The 24,304-nt window shown below is 35.8% G+C and overlaps 1 protein-coding gene and 2 pseudogenes across 1 annotated transcript; 1 reads left to right on the top strand and 2 right to left on the bottom strand.

Annotated features, from left to right (window-relative positions):
- Positions 1 to 6,517: 6,517 nt before the first annotated feature.
- LOC120142672 lies at positions 6,518 to 9,185 on the bottom strand (annotated as a pseudogene).
- Positions 9,186 to 18,507: 9,322 nt separating this feature from the next.
- On the top strand, positions 18,508 to 22,046 carry LOC120142846 (annotated as a pseudogene).
- A 358-nt stretch (positions 22,047 to 22,404) lies between these two features.
- LOC120142632 (ATP-dependent Clp protease proteolytic subunit-related protein 1, chloroplastic-like) lies at positions 22,405 to 23,801 on the bottom strand. The gene is made up of 5 exons (XM_039157168.1): positions 23,781 to 23,801; positions 23,375 to 23,486; positions 23,006 to 23,067; positions 22,738 to 22,920; positions 22,405 to 22,532 (listed from the first exon to the last, which is right to left on the bottom strand). Exons 1-5 carry the CDS (start codon positions 23,784 to 23,786, stop codon positions 22,509 to 22,511), a joined length of 387 nt encoding a protein of 128 aa, XP_039013099.1. The 5' UTR covers positions 23,787 to 23,801; the 3' UTR covers positions 22,405 to 22,508.
- Between the last annotated feature and the right edge of the window lie 503 nt (positions 23,802 to 24,304).

Below are 24,304 nucleotides of genomic sequence, written 5' to 3'. Positions count from 1 at the left end.
TTAGGGTTAATTTATTGCATGCTTGATTTCTCGGCGTCTTTGGGGTTAATATTTTCCATGCATATCGAAAGCTGCCTGTGGGATCTCTCGGCGTCTTCTATTGCATGTGGGAGATCACAAGGTGAGCAGAGAAAGCTGTTGTTGCGTGTGCCAGGGGTGAGGTGAGTAGTTGTATATGCCAGGGGTGAGCAGCTGCATTTGGGGGGCCCTGGAAGTGAATCATGCATGCATGCTACAAAGATTCATGCGTTTATAAGGATCTCTCTGCGTCTTTAGGGGTATTGGATTTGGGACAGGATATCTCGGCGTCTCTAACACAAAATTTTCCATGCAAAGGTGGATCTCTCAGCGTCTTCCATGCATGAATGCTCGGCGTCTTCAAGTAATGCATATATGGAATGCTCAAAGTCTTCACCTGTCGTCTGGCGCACGGGAATCTCTGCATGACTCTCTGAATCCTGTATGCAGAGTTGCTTTGAACGCGTAAAAAACTTGAACACAATAATGGTGGGATTGCTCGGCGTCTTTAGTTAATAGGGTTACAAGGGCGTTCGATTTCTCGGCGTCTTCAGCTATGCATGGAGAATATTTGGCTAGAGGTGGCCATGAAATCTCGGCGTTTTTATCTTCCTCCGCGTAGATTCGTTCTGTATGCGTCTGCATGCTTTGGGGCTGAAGCGTGAGATTCGCCGAAGCGTCAGATTTGTTGCATGCTTTGAGACCAATAATGTGTCTGCACAGATCAGACCAATAATGCATTTGCTCGGAGTCTTCAATTGCATGGATGATATTATAAAAAAAAACATCAATAATTGGTGCATCGACTTGTTATAAAATAGGGGTGGGGATTGCATTTCATTGCATGCATGAGTTGGTTTTAACTTACAGAAGCAAGTGAGAATCATGAATTTTTTTTTTTTTTGCATTGGATTCAATTGGAGCTGCTACTTGAAGTGGATTTTCAGTGATATTGGAGATTTTTTGTTGGTTCGATAATTTTCCGAGCTTTGGTTTAATGTCGTTAAAAAACACGTAAGTTCTTTCTCGTTTCCCATGCGAACTCTGTTTATTTTTCCCGTGTTGAAAGAATGCTCATATATGTTAGGAGAATGATGCATTTAAAATTTGTTCATGAGACCATAGTAATGTAATTTAGAGTACTATTGTTAATTTAAAATTAGAAAATGTAAGTTTGATGATTAGGTATACAGAAAATTTAAGTTTGAGTATTATTGTTAATTTAAATTTTCGTGTAATTTTTAGTTGTATTTTTAGTTTATTTTTATATAATAATTATTAGAATTTTTATTTTGATTTAGCGGGGAAAAAATTCACATTATGTAATCCTGACATTTTTACCGTAATAATAATGTATTTAAGCATTATTTTTATAAAGCAATTGTTAACATAATTTATATTTATTATTTATAGTTTTGTAAATAATTATTTTTCATTAACATTATTAATGTAATTTATTCTGAATAACTATTTTTATGTGTAGAGAAAATGAGCAACAAATTTTTCACGATTGCTCATTACAATGGACATATGATGGAAAATGAGGTCGGGGTTATTTTTCAGTCTGAAGCACCTATAATATGATGTTTAAAATGGACATCACATTTGTAGAGATCAATGAGATGATAGAAAGAAAAATGCGTGCTAAAGTTGATGGTTTGAGGTACAGATTTATGGTATGTCCTAATTCGGTCAGGTATGCTGCAGTACCACTTGAAGAAGATGATGATATTATAACTATGGTTGAATTACATGACTCAACAAATATTCCAATTATTGAGTTATTTGTTGAGTTGTGTAATATATCTAATTTTTAGTAAATCATTATTACTAATCATTAATACTCTATAAACTGTCGTCTTTCTCTGTTCGTTGTCAAGAACGGCTTTCAATGTTCCCAAAAATAATTCAGGTAATCCGAACTCTCAAAGTCAAAGTCATCCGCCTGTATGGGAGTGAGTGTTGGCAAGTATGAACCCCTGTTATTCCAATGATTGATATGGTTGGCATGCCTTACAGACCAATCCTCACCGACCCTACCCCGTCCATCTAATTTGTGGAGAGCGTCATGATTCTCTGGAATTCTTGAAATAGGTTGGTGGAAGCCGAACTGCCTCAACACTCTATTGGAAAATTGATACTCCACAAATGCGAAATGGATCAATGGTGTAACAGCACACCAATATTGACAACCCTCCCAGACATGTTGCGGTACGTACGAAATAATTTCTCCATCATTGTACGACCTCCAAATAAACTATAAAACAAAATTATTTAGTTATTATTTAATTAAATAATTACAAAATTCATACCTAAATATATAAATAAACAACAAAATATAATATAAACATAATAATAAATAAATTCACTAATTAATTTTATATATACCTCAACTTTGCATTTGATGTCAATCTTAAACCTAAACTCTTTCACGTTATTGTGTGCCAACTCCGTTCTTTCTATTTTATGCCTCCATCAGTATACCAACCAAAATAAAATTTTGTAATTATTTTTCCTTTACAAAATATTCTTTAATTAATTTAAGATAAAATATTTTAAATAAAAAAATTACCTTCCGGCAAGAGGAAACTGAACTGCAGTTCGGCTAATCGGTGTTAACCATGGAATTCTATACCATGCCCACGATTGTAATAACATCGTGCATCCACTGATTTCAGTCGTATACGCATCATTTACAAGTAATGACGCCTTGCACATCTCGCGATACAAGAACACTAATATTACTGATCCCCAACTATACTGACGGGTCATAAAGAAGTTACACAAAAATGGAAGATATTGTACATGGAAGAGATTATTGTATTTATCAAGCATCAAGATTCCGCCGATCAACCGTAATATATATGCTCGAGTTGCATATATAATGTCTTGCTCATTACACTGAGGACCAAGCTTAAACTCAGTTGCCAACCAGGATAATCTCAGCTGTGACCCTTTTGTTAAATCTTTGTGTGGTACCTTCCCAAGGTACTGCTCACATACTACAAACACGTTAAGTTCAATATTTCCTACCACTGCCATTCCATTTGTAGGAACACCAAGTTGTAAAGCCATATCCTCCAAAGTGATCGTACATTCACCACACGGAAGATGAAAAGTATGAGTTTCTGGTCTCCACCATTCAATTAATGCACTGATAAGACCAAGGACCAACCTAAATTCTCTTACAAAAGCGACATCATAAAAACCGACTATTTTTAAATTTTCGACAATACGTTGATCTGGCATCTCACAATTGATAAGTCGAGGACGAAGGACTCGTTGTTCGTCATCTTGTAATTTTTTAATCCAAGTAATTATAATTAATTCACCGTTCTCAAATAAAAAAATTATTCGATCATAATACCAGTTCTCCCAAATGACTCGAAATGTGTTGACCATCTAGCCTCAAAAGAACATTTTCTTCTGCCATGTTTTACCAAATCTAGAAAAAAATATTAAACTCAAATACAACTTAATATGTTGGAAAAAATAAATGGAGTTCACATAGGAAACGAGAGAGAACTTACGTGTTTTTGAACAGCGTTAAACCAAAACTCGGAAAATTATCACTGAAAACCCACTTCAAGTAAAGCAACAACTCCAATTGAAACTAAAAGAAAATCATCCTTCAACGTTAAAAAGCCCATTCAACTAAAAACATCTTAATGGAAAGGAAGATTGTATTAGTAAAAGATTTCCCTATGTTCACAAGTAAATCATCCTTCCAAAAGGGGACAAAAGAAGGAGCATCTGAAGCTTTATCAGCATGTCTAATGTTTCTCGTCAATTTTCATATTCCATGTCAAACCCAAAGATTCTTGGAATGAGAATAAAAGTGATGCACCATGGTAAGAAGTTAAGGTCCTAAGCAAGTTGTTCAAGTCAATAACCGATCAACATGTGATGAAAGCAATTACACTCTTAGTTCACAAAGTAAACCCTAAGCAAGTGTTGAGATACAAAATGTTCAATCACCTCTTTACCCAATGTGTTCTTATAGATTAGCAATTTTTAATGATACGTTAAAGCAAGGAAAAGACTGCATAGGCAAGTTCTTATAATTTCTGGCCATTCATAATCAATGCCACATATTTAAACCGAGAAAATCCAAGTTCAATGCAATAAGAAGCCCTTTGAGGATTCCTAGTCTTCCTATATCATATGTATGGGTTTTGGCATCCAAAAGCAATCAAGTAAATATCATTAAGGGCTTTAAAGATTCTCAGGCAATCAAAGATCTACAAGCCAAAATGAAAGAGTAATACATATTTCTTCATCAATACAATCATGGAAATAGAAATCGCATTAAATGGGCTTTCACATTCTAACTAAAGTTGAGAATACCTTTGTTGCGAGGAACTGCCTGACTGCACTTTCTTGATTGAACCTTGATATAAAATCTTCGACGTCTGTTTTTGCTGTAGCTAGTCTCCTCCTCTGCAGCGTATTAAGAACCCTTTTTAACTTATGGCACTCATATGATAGAAAAAGAATAAGGAAATCTCTATGGAATTGTAAATGAAATGCCTAAACCCCTCTTATAAACATGTTCACGTTCACGGGCTTCCAGTGCATGCATTATTGGTTGCCCCATGTCACAGTGGATGCATTCTGCCACTGCTGAAGAAGACGCCGAGAGATTCAGACGTCCAGGCCCCTCCCAGCAGCATGCATGCACAATTCAGAGAGTCATGCAGAGATTCCCGTGCGCCAAACGACAAGTGAAGACTTTGAGCATTCCATATATGCATTGCTTGAAGACGCCGAGCATTCCCCGAGCATTCATACATGGAAGACGCTGAGAGATCCACCTTGGCATGGAAAATTTTGTGTTAGAGACGCCGAGATATCCTGTCACAAATCCAACACCCCTAAAGACTTCGAGAGATCCCTAGAAACGCATGAATCTTTGTAGCATGCATGCACGATTCACGTCCAGGCCCCCCCACATGCAACTGCTCACCCCTGGCACATGCAACAACAGCTTTCTATGCTCACCCTGTGATCTCCCACATGCAACAGAAGACGCTGAGAGATCCCACAGACAGCTTTCGATATGCATGGAAAATATTAACCCCAAAGACGTCGAGAAATGAAACATGCAATAAATTAACCCTAAAGACATCGAGAGATCCCAAGCACCACATGAAACACTGTATATTTCACCCCATTTCGGGAAATAATAAGTAAACTGCATTTTTTTGGGAATTAAACACTCACTGTAACATTATCTGGGCACTTTTGCCCAACTATTAGCCGCTAGGCTAAATAATAAATTTAATATAATTTATAACATTTTATATATGAGAATAATGAAACCATTAAATAATTTTAATATAAAATGTTATTTAAATAAATAATATTATTAATAATATTAAATAAATCTAATATAAGATAATAATAATAATATATTATTATTATTATTAAACAATATGTGATTTAAAGTATTATAAATATTAGATTATATTTTAATAAACCATATTAAATAAATCACATAAAATATTATTAATAATTTTAAATTATCAGTAAGCAATATATGATTTAAATAAATCTAATAAAAATATTTTAAATTTAATATAAATATTATTTGAATAAATAATATTATCAATTATTTTGCATTAACTGAAATAATGTCTATTAGATTTATCTTATAGTTTTGTTCTTCTCATAAATAAAATATTGTAACTTAGCATCAAATTTGTGATTTATTCTAGTAGCTAACTGGTATCTATCTTATGTTAGTGACCTAGTTTCAAATCTTTTACTAATGATAATAAGGTATATAAATAGTATTGTAAAACTTAACGAAAAGAAGAGGCTAGTGCAGTGGTTGAGGCGCGCCCCTGTCAGTTTGCTGGACACGGTTTCAAGTTTTCATATCCCCATTTATGCTCGGTCATTAGTTTTATACTGAATCAGGTTTCACCACCTTATTCCATAAAAAAATATTTAACCTAATAAATTAAAATTTTAAAAATATCCTCCAATGAAATGAAAGATTGATTTATAAATTTAAATTAGGATCAAATTGATATGATGCATAAGTATTGAGAACTAAATTTGAAATTATGTTAATGTTTTTAAATGTCACGTTAGAATTTTCGTTGACTTCCAGTGGCTTGATGGATAGCAATTAAATAGTTAGGTAATATAATTGATAAAATTGAAAGATATGTTGTAAAAATAAAAAGACTAAATAGTTGAGTAGTCAGTGGTATGACTTATGTGGTAAAAATAAAAAGACTAAATAGTTGAGTAGTTAGTGGTATGACTTACCCTTCAACAGAATACAATATAACTTTATACGAATATATTAGAATTTATATAAAAGATACTATTTATATATTAAATTTTATATAAATATGAAACACATTCAACATAATTAGGACACGACAAGACACATGAATACAGTACGAATACATGAACCGTCGTATCTACACATAATAAAGGTAATATAGAGTAATTTAAGGACTTGTTTAAATTTAAGGACTTTCTATAGTATATTACCCTTTATTCTAATACAGTCCTATGTTGCCTGTTTGCCTTATAACGAAATGGTGCCTCACTTGGCGCTCACCGGAGGATCCTACAAATAGGGTATGCTGTCCTATGACCAGCTTCCTCTTCCCTTCGGCATCCACTAAGGTGAAATCTTTGCACACATCTAAGCTCATTGTCACTTTCTTGGTCTTGCCTTTCTTCACCTCGACCCTCTCGAACCCGACCAGCTGCTTGTTCGGTGCCCCGGTGATGTTCGAGCTTGGTGGCTTCCAGAAGAGGAGGACCACATGATCTCCATCCATCGGTCCCTTGTTCCTCACTCCGATAAAGATGTCAAATTGTAGGATGTCGCAGTTTAGGGTAGATGCGTCAATTGCTTCACCGATGTTTGAGTAGGGATTATATTGTTTGAGAATGGATTTTTGTGTTGAGGTTATTGGTATTGTGGAAGGAGATAATATTACGAACTTTGAGAACGATGTGTAGCTTAGTCCGCATCCGAAATCGTAAACGGTTTTGTCGGTGTAGAACCTATAGGTTCTCCCGGGGTAGTTTGCGGTGGCGTTGGCTCGCATGTTCATGTCAGTCATCGGGACCTTATCGGCGTACTCTTGTAGGTATCATGTGAATGGGGACCTTCCAGCTGAGACAGCAGGACAAATTATCAGCACATTTGACGTTTTGGGACAAAATGTTTTACTTAAATTGTCATCAAAGAAGATGAAAAAGATAGGAAACCTGGATTGTAGTCTCCGAATATGACTTGAGCGATGGCGTCTCCGCCGGCTTGACCCGGATATCCGACCAACAGAATCCCTCTGTTGTTTCTCATGTTCTTTGCAAATGATATATCAATAGGACCAGCAGCCATAACCACAATCACGACTTTCCCATTTGCTGCATTAGCAACATCAGTCACCAACTTCTCTTGAAATCCCGGCAATGTCAAGCCTACTCGATCGATCCCTTCGGCCTCGACCAATTGATCTAGGCCCACGACTAGCACCACAGCATCGACATTCGCTGCAGCCTGAACCGCGTGCTGGATAAGCATCTCACTACCACATTTGACATCACTACACCCGCCTCATATGTAACCGTTGACACCTACTTTTGCAGTCCTTGTAAAGGGCTACTGTACCGACAAGGTATACCGGCATAGTTACTTATCATAACCGTCGTGGCATTAGTGTTTGGTTCGTTGACAGCTAAATTTTGTGTGACTGTATTAGACAGAGGAAGAACGCCATGGTTGTCGAGTAAAACTATTCCCTGCTTGGCAGCATCAAGGGCTAGCCGTTGATGGTCATCGGTGCATACATCGGACAGACCGAGGTTACCGTATGGAAGCTGTTTCGGGTTTCCATCGAATAAACCGAGCCTCATAAGTACTATATAGTTATATACTAAAGTCTGATCAACAATAGATTCATCTACTTTCTTAAGTTGATCGCATTCACTGTGTATTTCCCCAAATAATCCCCACAATTCATGTTTAGACCAGCCTTCAAAGCAAGGGCCACTGCATCTTCCGGTGTAACAGTATAATGGATGGAATCTTAATAAACCTCGACCGAGTCACAGTCCGAAACGACGTATCTGTCAAAAACGAAGTGAAAATGTCGATAACGACGTTATCGATCGAACACTTTCGGAAACAATCATGTTATGATAGTAGCATGACTCGATTTTATCGTTTTTTCGAGTAAGAACAAATAGAAATATACCCATCAAGACCCCAATGGCCTCTTATGCCTTTAAGGTCTGGATCAGCACAAGTTGGGACTCCATTGACCCTATTGTATGAGCACATTACACTGCTCACATGTCCTTCCTGCACACAGCTCTTGAATGGTGGCTGATACGTATCTTCCAAGTCCTGCTTTGTGACCTGAAGAAAAATATTGTAATTTATGTTATTCGAACTTTTCATTTTTGGTAAAATAACCGTATCTGACACGTCGAATAATTCGACCACACGTATTTGATATATGTTAACCAACCAACTCTATAAGTTATGCATACCTTTGAATCAAAATGGAACCTATCCACTCCTTTCCAATTGTCCAAATCATAAGCAGTGTAATGCTTGCAACAACTCGAAACCTTAAGCTTGTTACCGTCCCCGGAGGAGCCGCCGACTTCTTGCAGTCCCCGGACATAATTCACAGCGTATTTCGAGACCACCATAGGGTCCTCCCCGGGCATTTCTTGGCCACGACCCCATCTCTAGCCCGACGTTGTACATGGCTCAAGCCTCGGTCGACACCACCCGTCCCATCTCTAGCCACAATGTGGTGTTGAAGCTCGCGGCGGGGAAACTAGTGGCACCGGGCACCGTGGCATTGAACCGAGTGCTCGGACCGACATTCAAGACGCCGTGAAGCGCCTCGGACCACCACTAGTATGCCGGAACACCGAGCCAGGGAACGACTGAGGCCTTGTTTACGAGCTGTGCACCTTTTCTTGGAGTGTCGACCGTGAAACAAGGTCCCTGGCTCGATCCTTGTAGGACAAGGAAGTGTTACAGAATCGGAACTGGCTCGTGTTAGGGCCGTTTTTGTCACATGCAAATGGCTGAGCCTGAGTGTTACATGGGACGATTACTAAGAAAAACAAAAGGCATAAAGCAAAAGAAAACTGGATTTTTAAATTCATTGTGTTTCTTTCTTGCTGGTTTTAGGTCACCTTTCATGGTGGAATATTGCAAGCATGCAGCTTGTTTATAGTACAAGTTTAAGTTTCGAGGGTCAGTCTGGTCTTTTTTTCTTTTGGGTCAAATTCTGCCATTAGTCCCTGTATTGTGCACAATAGTAGAAGTTGAAGTTTCAAGGGCTGAGCTCTTGAGCTGGTCTTTCTTTTTCTTTGGGCCAAATTCTGCCATTAATATTGTACTATGCATAAATTGTGGATTTATTTTCTATATTCTAATTTCCTCAATTTTAATTCCTTTGCTTTTCGAATTTTGAATTTTTTGTCCTAGCCAATCGGTACAGGAACAATATGATTAAATTACAAGGACTGAAAAATTGAAATAAGAAAAATATAGGGATTTAAAATGATTAAATTAAAGTAGAAGGACCAAATCTTTAACTTGTGCAAACTGTGTGGACTAACAAAGGAATTAACCCATTTCTTTGCCTAGTTGCCTTTCGGCTGGTCGATATTTTCCTTTTTGGCCAAAATTATATCATTAGTCTCTATGCTTTCTGAATTTTTAAATTTCAGTTCTAACTCAAATGATTTGACGATAATGTTGCTAAATTATAAGGACTGCACATGATTAAATCGGATAATATGAACTAATTCTGAAATTTACGCATAGTATAAGGACTAAGAGCAAAATTTAACTTAACAACTACCGTTTAGATCAGAATCAAAATTTCAAAAACTTACAATATAATAAGGACTAATAGCAAAATTCAACATTTTCTTTGCATAGTTTCCTTTCTTAGCATTTGAACCACCACTAATGGTACAAAGGATTGACTAAAGTTATGTGTTAGGGTTCAAATCATGGTAATACCATCTCCTTTTAGAAAAACAGAATGCTTAAATTATAACGACCGGTATTTTAAAATTTTAAAAAGTATAGAGATTATAAAAGATGGAATTAAAACTCAACAACTTAATTTATAATTTATGTATACTATAGGGACTGACATTAAAATTTGACATTTTTTCTTGCGTAGTTGCCTTTCTCGTATGTGGAACTACATGGGTTGCTTGCAATGAGAGGAATAACACGAGTTCCCCTATTTAGGAAGTAATGACTTGTGAAGCTAATGATACTTTGATGCTTACAAAAAAAAGAGCATATTTAGCCCTCCATGGCATTATACACACTTGGACCACACAATAATGTTGATCTTATAGTCCTAAATTGGGTGGGGCAACATAATACTTAGTTTAGTATTTCAATTGCCACTAATGAAAGAATTAAACTTTAAGGACCCTACGTTATTAGGACGAATGGTTACAAATCTTTCGAATATAGATCAACATATTATGTGGTCACAACATTATCTTAGAGCTAAATATATCAATGTGTATAAGATAAAGATGTGTATAACAATGTGTATTATATCAATGGGGCAACATAATACTTAGTTTAATTCTTTATCTTATACACATCTTTATGTTATACACATTGATATAACATTATCTTTATTATCAATGTGTATAAGATAAAGATGTGTATAAAGAATAAGTTAAGGATATGAATTATATCAATGTGTATAACAATAAAGATGTGAATTATATGTTATAACATAATCCATTTTTTGGCCCATAGGATAATTGACCATGGAGATTAGATGATGAAGAAATCGAAGAGAGTCAATCATCGATCTAGGGAGATTAAGGTGTTTCCTAGTGAAGTAAAGATCGAAATCGCGTTCAGGGGGTCGAAAAGGTACGAGTCAAAAAGTTTCGGATTCATCGACCTGTGGATATGACGAGACGCGACGGCCAGCGAGCCCATCCGTTAAGTTTTTAATGGCGAAGTACTAAAATGAAACAAAAACTAAACATTGGGTATGATTTAAAAAATGAAAGTTTAAATACTAAAATTGATAGTTTATATACTAAACACATAGTTTACCCTTGTTTTTATAATCTTATTTTAAGGCGGGACAATGTAATATCCTTAGTTTAGCATTTCTATTGCATATATTTGTATAAATGTATGCAAATGATGCATATATTTTTCGACTCGAATGATTTTATAGTCCTAAATTAGGTGGGGCAATATAATATTTAGTTTAACATTTCAATAGTAACTAAGATAGCAATTAAATTTTAAGGATTATACATAAAATAATACCAACTTTTCGAATATATATTGGATAGAGAGTACCGAAAATGTATAAATGTAAAACTCTACTAGTATATGTGAAACTTAAATATTACAGTGATAATATATTAAATACTAACCTATAAATAGAATCGATCGTTACAATTTATAAATATTCAATCGATAAATCAAAATGTATTTCTTAATAATTTATCAGAATAAATCTCAACCAAATTTATTTAAATCCGAGACAGTAAAATTTTAAAGACTTTCGACTGTGATTATTGGATACGAATATTTTTAAATATATTCATAATAATATATTTTAAAAAAATATTTGATAAAATATTGACGAGAGTATAAATGAATCAAGTAATTGATGAGAAGAAAGAATTTGCAAATAATTCTAGTCAAAATACCAAATTGAGAAAAATGCAAATTTAAGAGACTAAATAAAATAAAAGGATGAGTAGAAGAAATAAGGAAATTATGAAAAATTGAGGGACTAAATTGAAAAATAAAAAATTATTGTCAAAAAGGAGGAATTGAAAGTACATATGTATTATATTATGTCTTAGGAGCATGATGTGATCCTGTCTAGCACCAACTTTCCTCATGACATACATCATTAAAGATCTATCAAGTTCAATCTAAGGGAGTTCTACCTTACTTTATCTTAAATTTACTCATTTATGCACTGTATTATTATGAGCATACATTTGCATATATAGACTATACTTGAATTATCAAAACATGTGCATTCATTCATTATGTCATATGGTTTGCATCATTGATTGATATTCAAGCATATAATCTATAGTTATAATAATAATGATATTCATTATCATATGATGCATGAGTTATTATTATAACCTATAGTACACATCTTTATCATATACACATTGATATAATTCTTATCCTTAACTTATTCTTTATGTTTTAAGTGTAGGCACATTCGGCCATACCTTGGGAGCTATCTTGGAGTTAATTGGAGAAAGCAAAGGCAAGGAAACTTACATGGGGACATTTTGGAGAACATAAGGAAAATTTGGTGAAAAGTTATCCAGAGACTCGTGAGCTTATAGCTGGATTGAGCTGAAGATTTGAGCTACAAGATGACTTCAATTCAGCTGAGGAGCTACACCATCATCATCACCACTTAGGACACTTCAAATATGTCCTAAGTCAAATTTTGTGAAATCGTACCTTTTCGCAAATAGTTGCCACCTCAAGAGGTATCTTTTCACAAGGAGCTTCCATAACGTTCATCATGCTACAACTCACCTATGGCCAGCTCACCTCCAACTCATTCACCCTAGAACTAGCTCAAACATGAAAGGTTACCTTCCAACAATTGTAACCTTTCATGAATGATGCTGCCCATGAAGGTGCCCTTTCATCAAGGTACATGTTGGTGAAGTGTTTACATCCATTGGAGGCCTAAATCATGAAGGGACATGAGATAAAGCACCATGCCTATTCGACCACCATCCACATACCTTGCACATGAGAGCTTGGGCGCCAAAATGAACCACCACATCATCATTCGGCCAAGGGAGATGTCTTTGGCGCCAAGATGAACAAGCATGTACCATTCGGACAAGGGAGATGTATCCTCATCCTTGCCGAAACATCATGATCCCTTTGAAGAGGTAGCCGAACCATCACCAAGCCAAGAGACTTCTCCTTTTATTTTAAAGCATTATGTACTTTCATTAGAGACATATACCTAGCCGAAACATTATGTGGCTATTCAGCCAAGTCCTCTCATTTCGTATAAATTGAGAGGCTTGCCTTCATTTGTAATCATCTCATTTTCATAATATAAACCAAGCTTTGTGAGTTAATTCTCTCTTCAAAGTTCTTTATGAACTTTATCGATTAAGCAAGTATATTTCTTATACTTGTGGCCTCATTCTTTCACTTTGATTCGTAAATTCCTAGATTTCATATCTAGTAGGTTGAAGACACTATCACCACCCCTCAAGCAAGTTTGTGAAGATCGTGGTTGTGCTCTTTAGCATTGCTTCTTCTTTGGCATGTTTGTGATACAAAATCATCACCATCTTCCATACAACATCAACACCATCAATCATCTTCCATCAAGACCACCAACAACTTCATTATAATTTCGCATCCATCTATTTTCTTACTTTTTATTCCATTAATTATTTACTTATTCATTTCTTATTCCATTACTAATATTATTTCTTATAATCTTTGTTACAACCATACTTATAAATCAAGGACATCGTACTTTTTATTCCTAGATTGGGACAACAATAAGGCTATCTATTCACTTCCATTGAAGAGTGTAGAATATGTCTTACATCAAGCGATATTCAGAGCATAATTGGATTGATAACAAAAGTGTCATTGGCGTGCAACAACAAAAGTAAAAAATAAAATAAGTTTAAAAAGGAAATCAAAAGCTCTTACAACATCAAAGGAGTTCAAAAACAAAAATCAGAAAAAGAAGAAAAAGAATTTCAAACAAAAAGAAAGACAAAGCCAAGGAAAAGTGCTCTACCATTACAAGTCAATCAAGGAGGCATATCTACACTAGAGAAGATAACCTTATTGTGTCTTGTGAAAGGTGCAATAAGTTGTTTCTTGGGTTGTAGTCATATCTTCTATACTTTCATTTTCCTTGTCTTCAACATTTCCCTTCTTTTCATTACCTTTGAATCATTTATTCTATCTTTCCATTTATTCTTTTCCTTTATACCCTAACCTAATTTGCATCCAACGCACACAAGAAGAGAAATAACTTGTCTAATCTTGAGTAAGTTCTTCAAAGGACTTAGTAAGAGAGATCGAGTGGAAAAAGGCTTATTGAGTGATTGAGATCAGAAGGGGAATTGTAAAAGCCAAAATCATATTCCCGAGAGTAAACACGAGTGTTGAGTGGAGTGGTCTTATCTTTTCTCTGGAGTGAGGCTTGTGAGGCTTTGCGAGTGTCCTGGTAAGGTTTTAATTTTCTTTATTTTTCTACTAACAATGTCTTGTGATTTTCCATCTTTCTAAACATCAGAGGATGAACAACAAAGAACAAACACATTTCACACTCGTTTCTATGTAAATAGTAAAGTGTGTCTTGTAGCTATTGACGGAGGAAGTTGTACAAACATTGCAAGCACATACATGGCAAACAAATTGGGTCTTACAATGATTAAACATTCCAGCCCATATGAATTGCAATGGTTGAATTGAACAAGTACTTGTGTCATTCTCACTTGGAAGGTACAAAGATGAGATTCTATGTGATGTGGTACCTATGAATATGAGTCATTTACTCTTGGAGAGGCCATGGAAATTTGACAAGCGGGCTGTCCATGATGGATTCACAAATCGATATTCATTCTACCACAATGAAAGAAAAGTTATCTTGACTTCATTATCTCCTAGTCGAGTGAATGAAGATCAAACTCATTTGAAAAGGAGCATTGAAGCAATGAAAGAACAACTTAAAGATAATGCAATTGAAGGAGAACGTTTGGAGGAAAATTCAAATGAAGAAAAACTTTTTGTAGTTGAACAAAAGAGAGTGGGTGCAGAAAACATTGGAGTTAAAAATGAGAGGAATAAAATTGGAGCAAAAGAGGAGAATAAAGAACCAATTTTATCTAACCTTACTCATTCTCATATAATTCCTTTTGTTTTACAGGGAAATTCAAAAGATGTATCTTTTCAAGGAGACGATTCTAAAATCGTAAAAGATGTGATTTTTGAAGAACCAATAGTCATGGCTTTTGGTGATTCACAAAACATGTCTCTTGATCATTCAAAGGTTATACCATTTGAAGTTCCAAAAGAAGCATCACTTGAAGTGCCAAGAGTTGTGTTCGTTGATATTCCAAGTGCATTGTCAATCATGAAAAGAATTCAACAACCAACTCCCATTAAACATCCACCTTGGTTTTGATACTTCCATTTATTTTGTTTATAATTTTTCATATTCTAACTTTGATTTAATTTGTAGGAATTCAATTTATATACATAGTATTATCCTACCAAACGTTGATGGAAATATCATTTGTCATTGTGAGATTGATTGGTGCATTGAACTAAACCATTTCAAGAGTATAATGTGAGCATTGTACTCAAGAGCTATCATTTGGAAAGTGGCATCAAGCATGAAGGAAACTATTCAGAAAACAAGGGCTTATTCATCTAAGTGCTTGATACGAGAATGCTTGTTGTCAAGACGCAAGATTGAGGACAATTATTCTAACTTTGAAAATGTAGAATTTTTCTTTGATTTATAGAATGATTCAAAGAACACAACTTTTCAAGGGAAAGGGCCAAGAGGCGTGATACATACAGTCTTAAAGGACGTGACTCTTCAAGAACCTAAGGCTGTGACTCTTCAATCAAAAGACATGATCCTTGGAGGACCAAAGAAAGTGTCTTCTAGAATGCCAAAAGTTATGAACGTTCAAAGCAACATCTCTTGTGATTCAAAAAACATCACTCTTGGCCATTCAAAATATCACAAGGAGGTTCAAGAAAAATCAGCAACGTTTGAATGGAAAGACACTAAAGAGAAGTTACATTTCGATTTGAGGACAAATCTCCTAAAAGAAGGGGAGGATGATGTGTTCATGTCTAGCACCAACTTTATTTATGACATACTCACATCATTTAAGATCCATCAAGTTCAATCTAAGGGAGTTCTACCTTACTTTATCTTAAATTTAGTCATTTATGCACTATGTATTATTATGAGTTACATTTTCATATTAGACTATACTTGAATTATCAAAACATGTGCATTCATTCATTATGTCATATGGTTTGCATCATTGATTGATATTCAAGCATATAATCTATAGTTATAATAATGATATTCATTATCATATGATGCATGAGTTATTATTATAACATATAATACACATCTTTATCTTATACACATTGATATAATTCATATCCTTAATTTATTCTTTATGTTTTAAGTGTAGGTACATTCGGCCACAACTTGGGAGCTATCTTGGAGCTAATTGGAGAAAGCAAAGGCAATGAAACTTACATGTGGACGTTTTGGAGAACATAAGGAACATTTGGTGAAAAGTTGTCTGGAGACCCGTGAGCTCATAACTGGATTGAGTTGAAGATTTGAGCTACAAGATGACTTCAATTCAGCTGGAAAGCTGCACCATCATCATCATCACTTAGGACACTTCAAATATGTTCTAAGTCAAATTTTGTGAAATCGTACCTTTTCGCGAATAGTTGTCACCTCAAGAGGTACCTTTTCACAAGGAGCTGCCATAACGTTCATCATGCTACAACTCACCTATGGCCAGCTCACCTTCAACTCATTCACCCTAGAACTAGCTCAAACATGAAAGGTTACCTTCTAACAATTGTGACATTTCATGAACGATGATGCCCATGAAGGTGCCCTTTCATCAAGGTACACGTTGGTAAAGTGTTTACATCCATTGGAGGCCTAAATCATGAAGGGACATGAGACAAAGCACCATGCCTATTCGGCCACCATCCACATGCCTTGCACATGAGAGCTTGGGTGCCAAAATGAACCAGCACATCATCATTCGACCAAGTGAGATGTCTTTGGCGCCAAGATGAACAAGCATGTACCATTCGGAAAAGGGAGATGTATCCTCATCCTTACCGAAATAACATGATCCCTTTGAAGAGGTAGTCGAACCATCACCAAGCCAAGGGACTTATCATTTCATTTTAAAGCATTATGTACTTTCATTAGAGACATATACCTAGCCGAAACATTATGTGGCTATTCGGCAAAGCCCTCTCATTTCCTATAAATTGAGAGGCTTGCCTTCATTTGTAATCATCTCATTTCATAATATAAACCAACCTTTGTGAGTTAATTTTCTCTTCAAAGTTCTTTGTGAACTTTATCGATTAAGCAAGTATATTTCTTATACTTATGGCGTCATTCTTTCACCTTGATTCCTAAATTCCTAGATTTCATATCTAGTGGGTTGAAGACACTATCACTACCCCTCAAGCAAGTTTGTGAAGATCGAGGTTGTTCTCTTTAACATTGCTTCTTTTTTGGCATGGCTTCTTCTTTGGCATGTTTGAGATACAACATCATCACCATCTTCCATACAACATCAACACCATCAATCATCTTCCATCAAGACCACCAACAACTTCATTATAATTCCGTAGTTATCTCTTTTCTTACTTTTTATTCCACTAATTATTACTTATCCATTTCTTATTCCATTACTAATACTATTTCTTATAATCTTTGTTACAACCATACTTATAACTCAAGGACATCAGTACTTGTCATTCCTAGATCGGGACAACAATAAGGCTATCTATTCACTTCCATTGAAGAGTGTAGAATCTGCCTTACATCAGAGCATGTAGTTCAAATTTGGTAAAAATGGACTTAAAAATGAAGGAGGAATTGAAGGAATAATAATATTTTAGACTAGATAATAAAGTAGTCAAAATACTTAGTCAAATTTTCAATTTTTCAAGTAACTCGAAATTTCAAATTTTCAACTCGACTCAAACTCGAAAATCGGATTGATAATTCGAGTTGACTTGAATAACTCGAAATTGAAAAAAAATTGATTTTTCAAGTCGAGCCAAATTTTGCTCATCCTTAATTTTAGTAATCCGTTAAAACTTCACGTTGAGTTTTGAAGAAAAAAATAAAAATTTAAGTACTAAAACAGACTAAAATTGATAGTTTATGTACTAAACGCATTAAGTTTTTAATAAGAAGATACAAAAATGAAACAAAAACTAAACATTAGACAATTTTGAAAAAATTACAAATTTAGGTACTAAAACGGACCAAAACTGATAATTTAGGTACAAAACTGATAATGTAAGTACAAAACACATTAAATTTTTAGAAATATGATACAAAAACTAAACATTAAATTTTTTTTTAAAAATAAATAATTTAGTTACTTAAACGAACAAAACTAATTGTGTTTACCGGATTTATACTAGGAGGCCGGGTCGGCCGATCCGGGTAGAATCCGTACTTTGGCTTGCTATTTGACCCGACCTGTCATCCCCCCGGGTTACCGTTAAAGTTCCCTCTTCATGGCGGTTAAGCAACCACGAAACCAAGCATCCAAGAAAACACAAATCTGGAATCCTAATCGCTTTCCAAACCCCAAAATCATTATCACCACATTCCATTCACTTTTGGAATCCTAATCGCTTTTGAAAGAAGCATGGAAAATCTGCAATCTGGGGTCATTTTGAATCTTCTTTCAACCATGGGCGTTCAAGAAAAAACAACGATCAATTATCGTGAAGATCCTCATCACAAGAGACCCGTCTTGTTACAGATCATAAGCATAATCCCAATGTTATCAGAAGGCGATCTTTGGCCTAAACGGGCTTCGTCATCAAAGTCTCGGATTCAACCCACGAAGTGTTTGTTTCTTTGCCTCAAGAACAAGACGAAATGATTCTAAACAACAAGTTGCATATCGGGCAGTTCATATACGTGAAGGAATTGGAATCGGCCTATCCAGTTCCGTTGCTTAAAGGGTTGAGGCCAATTCCAGGGAAAAAGCCATTTGATAAGTATCCCAAAGATCTTATTGGCATGGATATAATGGAAACGCCATTGTTGGTGCAACAAAGAAGTGAAAGGGCTCGGTCTATAAGTCCTTATAAGGCACCCTTGAGGAACCGAAGAGCAAGTATCGGGGGACTAAACTGTAGAACCAGGACTCATGGTCTTAACAATTCAAGAAAGAAACAGGGTTTACATAGTTCTAATTCTCATGTATGTCTCATTTCCTGGACCTTTTCTTTCTGCATATCATTCTAAGTTTATCCCATAGCTTGATGGTTGAACTCGGGTGAGTGTCAGATTTAGACGTGTCCTATATGGTATGCTCAATTTTTTCAATGTTTGTCTTGTATTTATATACATATCTAACTATACATATTAGATGGTTGAATTCGGGTGAGTGTCTGATTTAGACATGCATCCTACATGATCTGCCCAATCTTCTGGACATTTGTTATACACATATTTAACTATACATCAAATGGCTGAACTCGGGTGAATGTCAGACGTGTCCTATATAGTATGCTTAATTTTTTTTCCGATATTTTGTCTTGTATTTATACCAGTCACATAAATCGCTCAACAGCCCACGATCTGCGTACCGTACGAAGCGATCCGAAACGCAGTACAAACGCGTTCCAGTCGTTTCAAAATGCGTTCAGTCGTTTCAAAATCGCGATTCGGTACGAGATTTGGGTTTAGATGGAGTCCTAGCTCCTCATCGGAGCGTAGGAGGACGGATGGCATGAAGGCTTTGGGTTTCGTCGAGTGTTAAAGAAGAGCTTGAGGGAGAGGAAATGGGGGAACGACAGGGTCGGTTTAAGGCTGAAGAAGATAATGAACGAGGCGAAACTAACCTTGGCGTGGCGGCTGTCGATGATCGAAGAAGAAGATAGGAGAGTCGGGTTCCTATAAAAAAAAGAGAGGGAGAGTTGGAGAGAGGCGGCTGAGTTTGGGTATTTTAATACCTTTAGTTAGGTTTTCGGTTAAATTAGGATTTAGTCACCGTAATCTTAGGGTAAATTATGTTTAGGCCTTGTAATTTAGTGAATGTTTATAAAACGGTCCCTAATTCGTCCCAATTTTCTGATTTTGTTTTAATGCTTAGGTACCATTTATGTTATTTTACATATTATTTTAGATTAAATCGAATTTGATAAATTGTATATAGGACCCTGTAACTTATGCTCATTTTGTACTTAGGTCACTGATTTATTTCTAAGTTTACCTGTTCAATTTTATATTTGTTTCTGGTTAATGGTAAATATCTATTTAAATCCCTGTTTTTTATGTGTTATTTCAGTTATTAAGGAAGTTTTAATTTCTTTTATTTTATTCCTACTATTTATAGTTACTTATAAAATTTGATGTAGAAAAATAGCAACCTAAGAAACTGGTACATCATACCGAAGCGATCCGAAATAAGTCTACCCCCTCGACCGAATTTTAGGGACTAGCGAATTGCGATCCCGTTCCACGTTCCCGTACCGAGTGTACCGCGATCCATGTGACTATGATTTATACACATATCTAACTAAATATCATATGGTTAAACTTGGATGAGTGTTGGATTTGAACATATGTCCTACGTGGTATGCTCAAATTTTTCGAAGTTTGTCTTGCGTTTATACGCATATCTAACTATATATCAGATGGTTGAACTCGAGTGAATGTTAAGTTTGGACATGAGAACACATGTTATGCCTGATGTTTGTGCTATATTTATACACACATTTAACCAAATATCGTAAGGATATTTCGAGAAAAATGAACTTGCATGTAACAAAATTTAAGGTTCGAATAATATTTTTGTATCCCTTTTTTATACAAAATAAGCCAATATATACTTCTTTTTCTAACTTTACAGGCTTCATCGGTTGGGTCTGCTAGATTTTTCAGTTACCACGATGATAATTCAAACACTAAAGTAGGGATAAAAGATGTTAGTCAATCCTCAAAACCAATTAAAAGTACAAGCAAAAGTTGGAACTCTTCAACCCCTAGGAGAACAATTACAGAGCCTTGGACTGAAGCAAGGAAAAGAGATTCATCCAATAGCAAAATATGGGAAGAAACTGAGATGTTATGGGATACCCTTCCTTCTTCTTTAGTCAAACTAGGGAAGGTATTCCCATTTTACTCGAGTTCAGTATTTTTTTGGGCCCTTTATTTCGCTTTACCTGCCCTTAAAATCCCATAACCTTTTTTAACATATCTGCAGGAAGTACAAGGCATAGAGATGCCACTTTGCTGGCTGCTGTTGAAGCTTTGCAAGAGGCTGCTGCTACTGAGAAATTGCTCAAGTGCTTAAAGTAAGGAAATGTACCCGAGTTTTCATTTTTCTCGAAGTATCCATATCCGAATATACAACTGAGTTGTACTCGGGTCTGCAATGGCTGGAAATTTCATTAAATTCCTTTAATATTTTTTTCAGCAAGTTTTCGGAGCTGCGGTTGGCGAAAGAAGATCAACATCCTTCAATTAACAAGTTCTTCAAGCTGCAAGACTCCATGACTCAGTGCAGAACAATTGTTCAGTCATTAACCAATATTAGTCCCCAAAGAATGGCTGATTGTGATCTAATTAGTCCCGGTTCATCCAGGGAAGCATTAAAACTAGCCGTTGACCGATCGAGAAATGCAATCACATGGGTCAAAGCTGCTGTGGCATCTGATCTTGTCCCACTCTCTACAAGTGGAACCAAAGAGGGTAAAAATGAAGCGAAAAACACAAAACAACCATGTCAGATTACGATGCCGAAAGGTGGTTATACGATTACGAAGCAAAGGAGCAATGGTGAATTTCACTCTGCTTTGGCAGCCGAGAAGGAAAATCTACCAAATTGGGCGAATGAAAGTACCTTGAATATAGCTAGAAACCTTGCAGATACATTGCAAGATGAATGTGAAACATGGTTTCTAGCTTATATAGAGAACTATTTAGGCTGTTTCTATAATGAATGCCTTTCAAATGTACCTCATAGTCAGGTAGCTGAATCAATGTGTCAGATCAAGAGATTGAACGACTGGTTAGATACGATGGGCAGCGATGGCAAATCAACATCGCGAGGTCCCAAATTCGAAGCATATGGAAGGGTGAGGAACAAAATATATGAAGTACTTTTTGAAGCATGTTGAAAGAACTGCAGTGGTTTTGGAGAATATGAACGCAATCTGCTGATGGTCGACTCTTCACCTTGGCATCAAACTTACAGAAATTAACTAACCCAACTATTTTTTGTGCTTGACAAACATGTCGGTTTAGTTTCCCGAAACAGATGCAATTCAGATAATTTTGGGTTCAGATATTTTCGGATTCGAATTATTCAGTATCTGATTGAATCTAGAAATTCCTTTCCAGGTCCTAATAAGAATGCACAAATATGTTGAAATCTTATATACCATGACTCATTAGCCTACCAAAATTTATATAACAACGTCATCTATGACGATGCATAAAACACAAACAATAGAAAAAGTATTGCCAGGTAGTTCATAAGGCATGAAGTGAACAAAGGGTAGACAGCACAAAGGTTTTCACTTTATGTGTTGTATGGTTATGCTATGCTATCAACCTTTTAAATCACCTGAACCCGGACGGAGCCGCTTGGGGACCACCTGCAGCTCTCCTCATTGCTTTTGATTAAGCAAGCATCTCATCGTAGTTCTGACCAAGAAACAAAACAAAAACAACTTACTAAAAGGATGGCTACAGGTGCATGAAGTTCGAGGAAAAGAGCACGGCGAAAAACTATGTTATTCGGACTCCAGTGTGAGTGTCAAATTATGAGTATGTTTCTCAAAAATCATTTGATATGAGTGTTAGATATAAGTACCAAGCCAGAACAAGTCAAAGGTAACAAAAACACTACCCGTTTCTCGAATGCAGCATCTCTTGAGTCGATTATTTTATCAGCAAGGCCATAGTCTATGGCTTCTTGTGCTTGGAAATATTTAGGACGCTGAATATCTTTCTCGATTTCTTCCTTGGTCTTCCCTGTGCCTTTTGCTAGTAGCTCAATGTATGACTCAGTGTTTGCATCAAGTTCTTTGGCCTGAAAATAATACATATATATCAGAAAAGAAGCTAAAACAAACATGCAGATATACAAAGCATAAGGGGATAGAGAAAAAGAACACCTTTATCCACATATCTATGACAGCCCCACTTGATCTGCTAACTTTAGGTAGATATAACTTAGCTGCAAGTATTTAAAACATGAAAAGGAGAACATGAACATCTAGTACCGTACCAAAAAAATGGAGATTAAAAGTTGAAAAAGGAAATGATAGGATAGTCAAGTTTTTTTATCTTGTAATCCTATAGCAAAGCATTTAGTAGGGAGATAAGTTTTGAAATTCTGAATAAATGATCTAAACAAGATAGTGAAAATCGAGTCCAGGCTCATGGGTGGTATTGTCAACCTCAGTTAGAGTAGGAATAAAAGAAAATATTTCCCAACATAATTTATGCCCATCTTCAAAGTTACAAGTGGAATTGAATCATACTGGACGAATTCGGCTGTACAGCACGATAACCCTTAGCTCCTTGAGATAGAAGCATTGCTGCTTGACCAAATTCCATGCCACAATTCACAGTGTAGAACTCTGATTTGCAGTACTTCAGGTATACAGATATATAAAAGTGAAGGAGTTAAATTTAAATCAAATCCAACAGCTAAATAAGAATGATAATCCAAAGCAATAACAACTCATATCGACAAACTATTTAACTTAGCTATTTCCCCGTAAAACATAACTAAAATGACAAACGGACACCATCATAATCCTTGTGTAGAACAAAACAAAAAACACCGCGCTTGTAAAGTATTGAACTGCTTCGGAAGTTTACCTCATTCAATGAAAGATAAATTCATAAATATCAACAGAAATATTTTACTATCATGATACTCACAGCCATGGTGTCGGCTATAGCATATGCCTCGGTTTCTGATCCAACGGGTCTCCATCTTCTCATCCTATATAGTTCAGAAGCAATCAATCAACACAAATAGATATGAAAACTTCCAGTATATGATACTGACATGTCACAAAAGGATTAATGTTTCAAAGTAGTTGAGGGGACTGATCGAGAATTAGAAACATTCTTCTAACCTGTGTCCAGATGAATTTATGTACAAGTATATCGGTTTCGAAGGGTTATCATTAGGGATGGGCATAGAACTCAAACCCAACTGGTTCCGATCCGATTCATTTTTTTTAATTCGGATTCGGGTCGGGTTGGATTTTACATTAAAATATGTGGGTTTGGGTCGGAATCGAGTTTAAGGTTAAAATAATCCTACTCGACCCGAGTACTTAATGCATTATTATTATTATTATTATTTTTTACTTTCACTAATTCGGGGCTTCGGGCTCGGCATCTCCTTCAAACACTGAGTCGGCTACGAACGCATTACGAAAAGGCGAAAACGGAGT

This window comes from Hibiscus syriacus, unplaced genomic scaffold (assembly GCF_006381635.1).
Source record: "Hibiscus syriacus cultivar Baekdansim isolate YM2019G1 unplaced genomic scaffold, ASM638163v2 tig00110831_pilon, whole genome shotgun sequence".
Lineage (NCBI taxonomy): Eukaryota > Viridiplantae > Streptophyta > Magnoliopsida > Malvales > Malvaceae > Hibiscus > Hibiscus syriacus.
The sequence above is the reverse complement of the archived record's forward strand: the minus strand, read 5'-3'. Positions and strand labels throughout refer to the sequence as shown.

Excerpts from the sequence above, each read along its gene's own strand:
- LOC120142632 (XM_039157168.1), bottom strand. Across the intron at positions 23,068-23,374 it reads TGTACAGCCGAATTCGTCCA|CTAAGTTATATCTACCTAAA; the intron begins GTATGATTCAAT and ends AAATACTTGCAG. Across the intron at positions 22,533-22,737 it reads ATGCTGCATTCGAGAAACGG|AACTACGATGAGATGCTTGC; the intron begins GTAGTGTTTTTG and ends TTTCTTGGTCAG.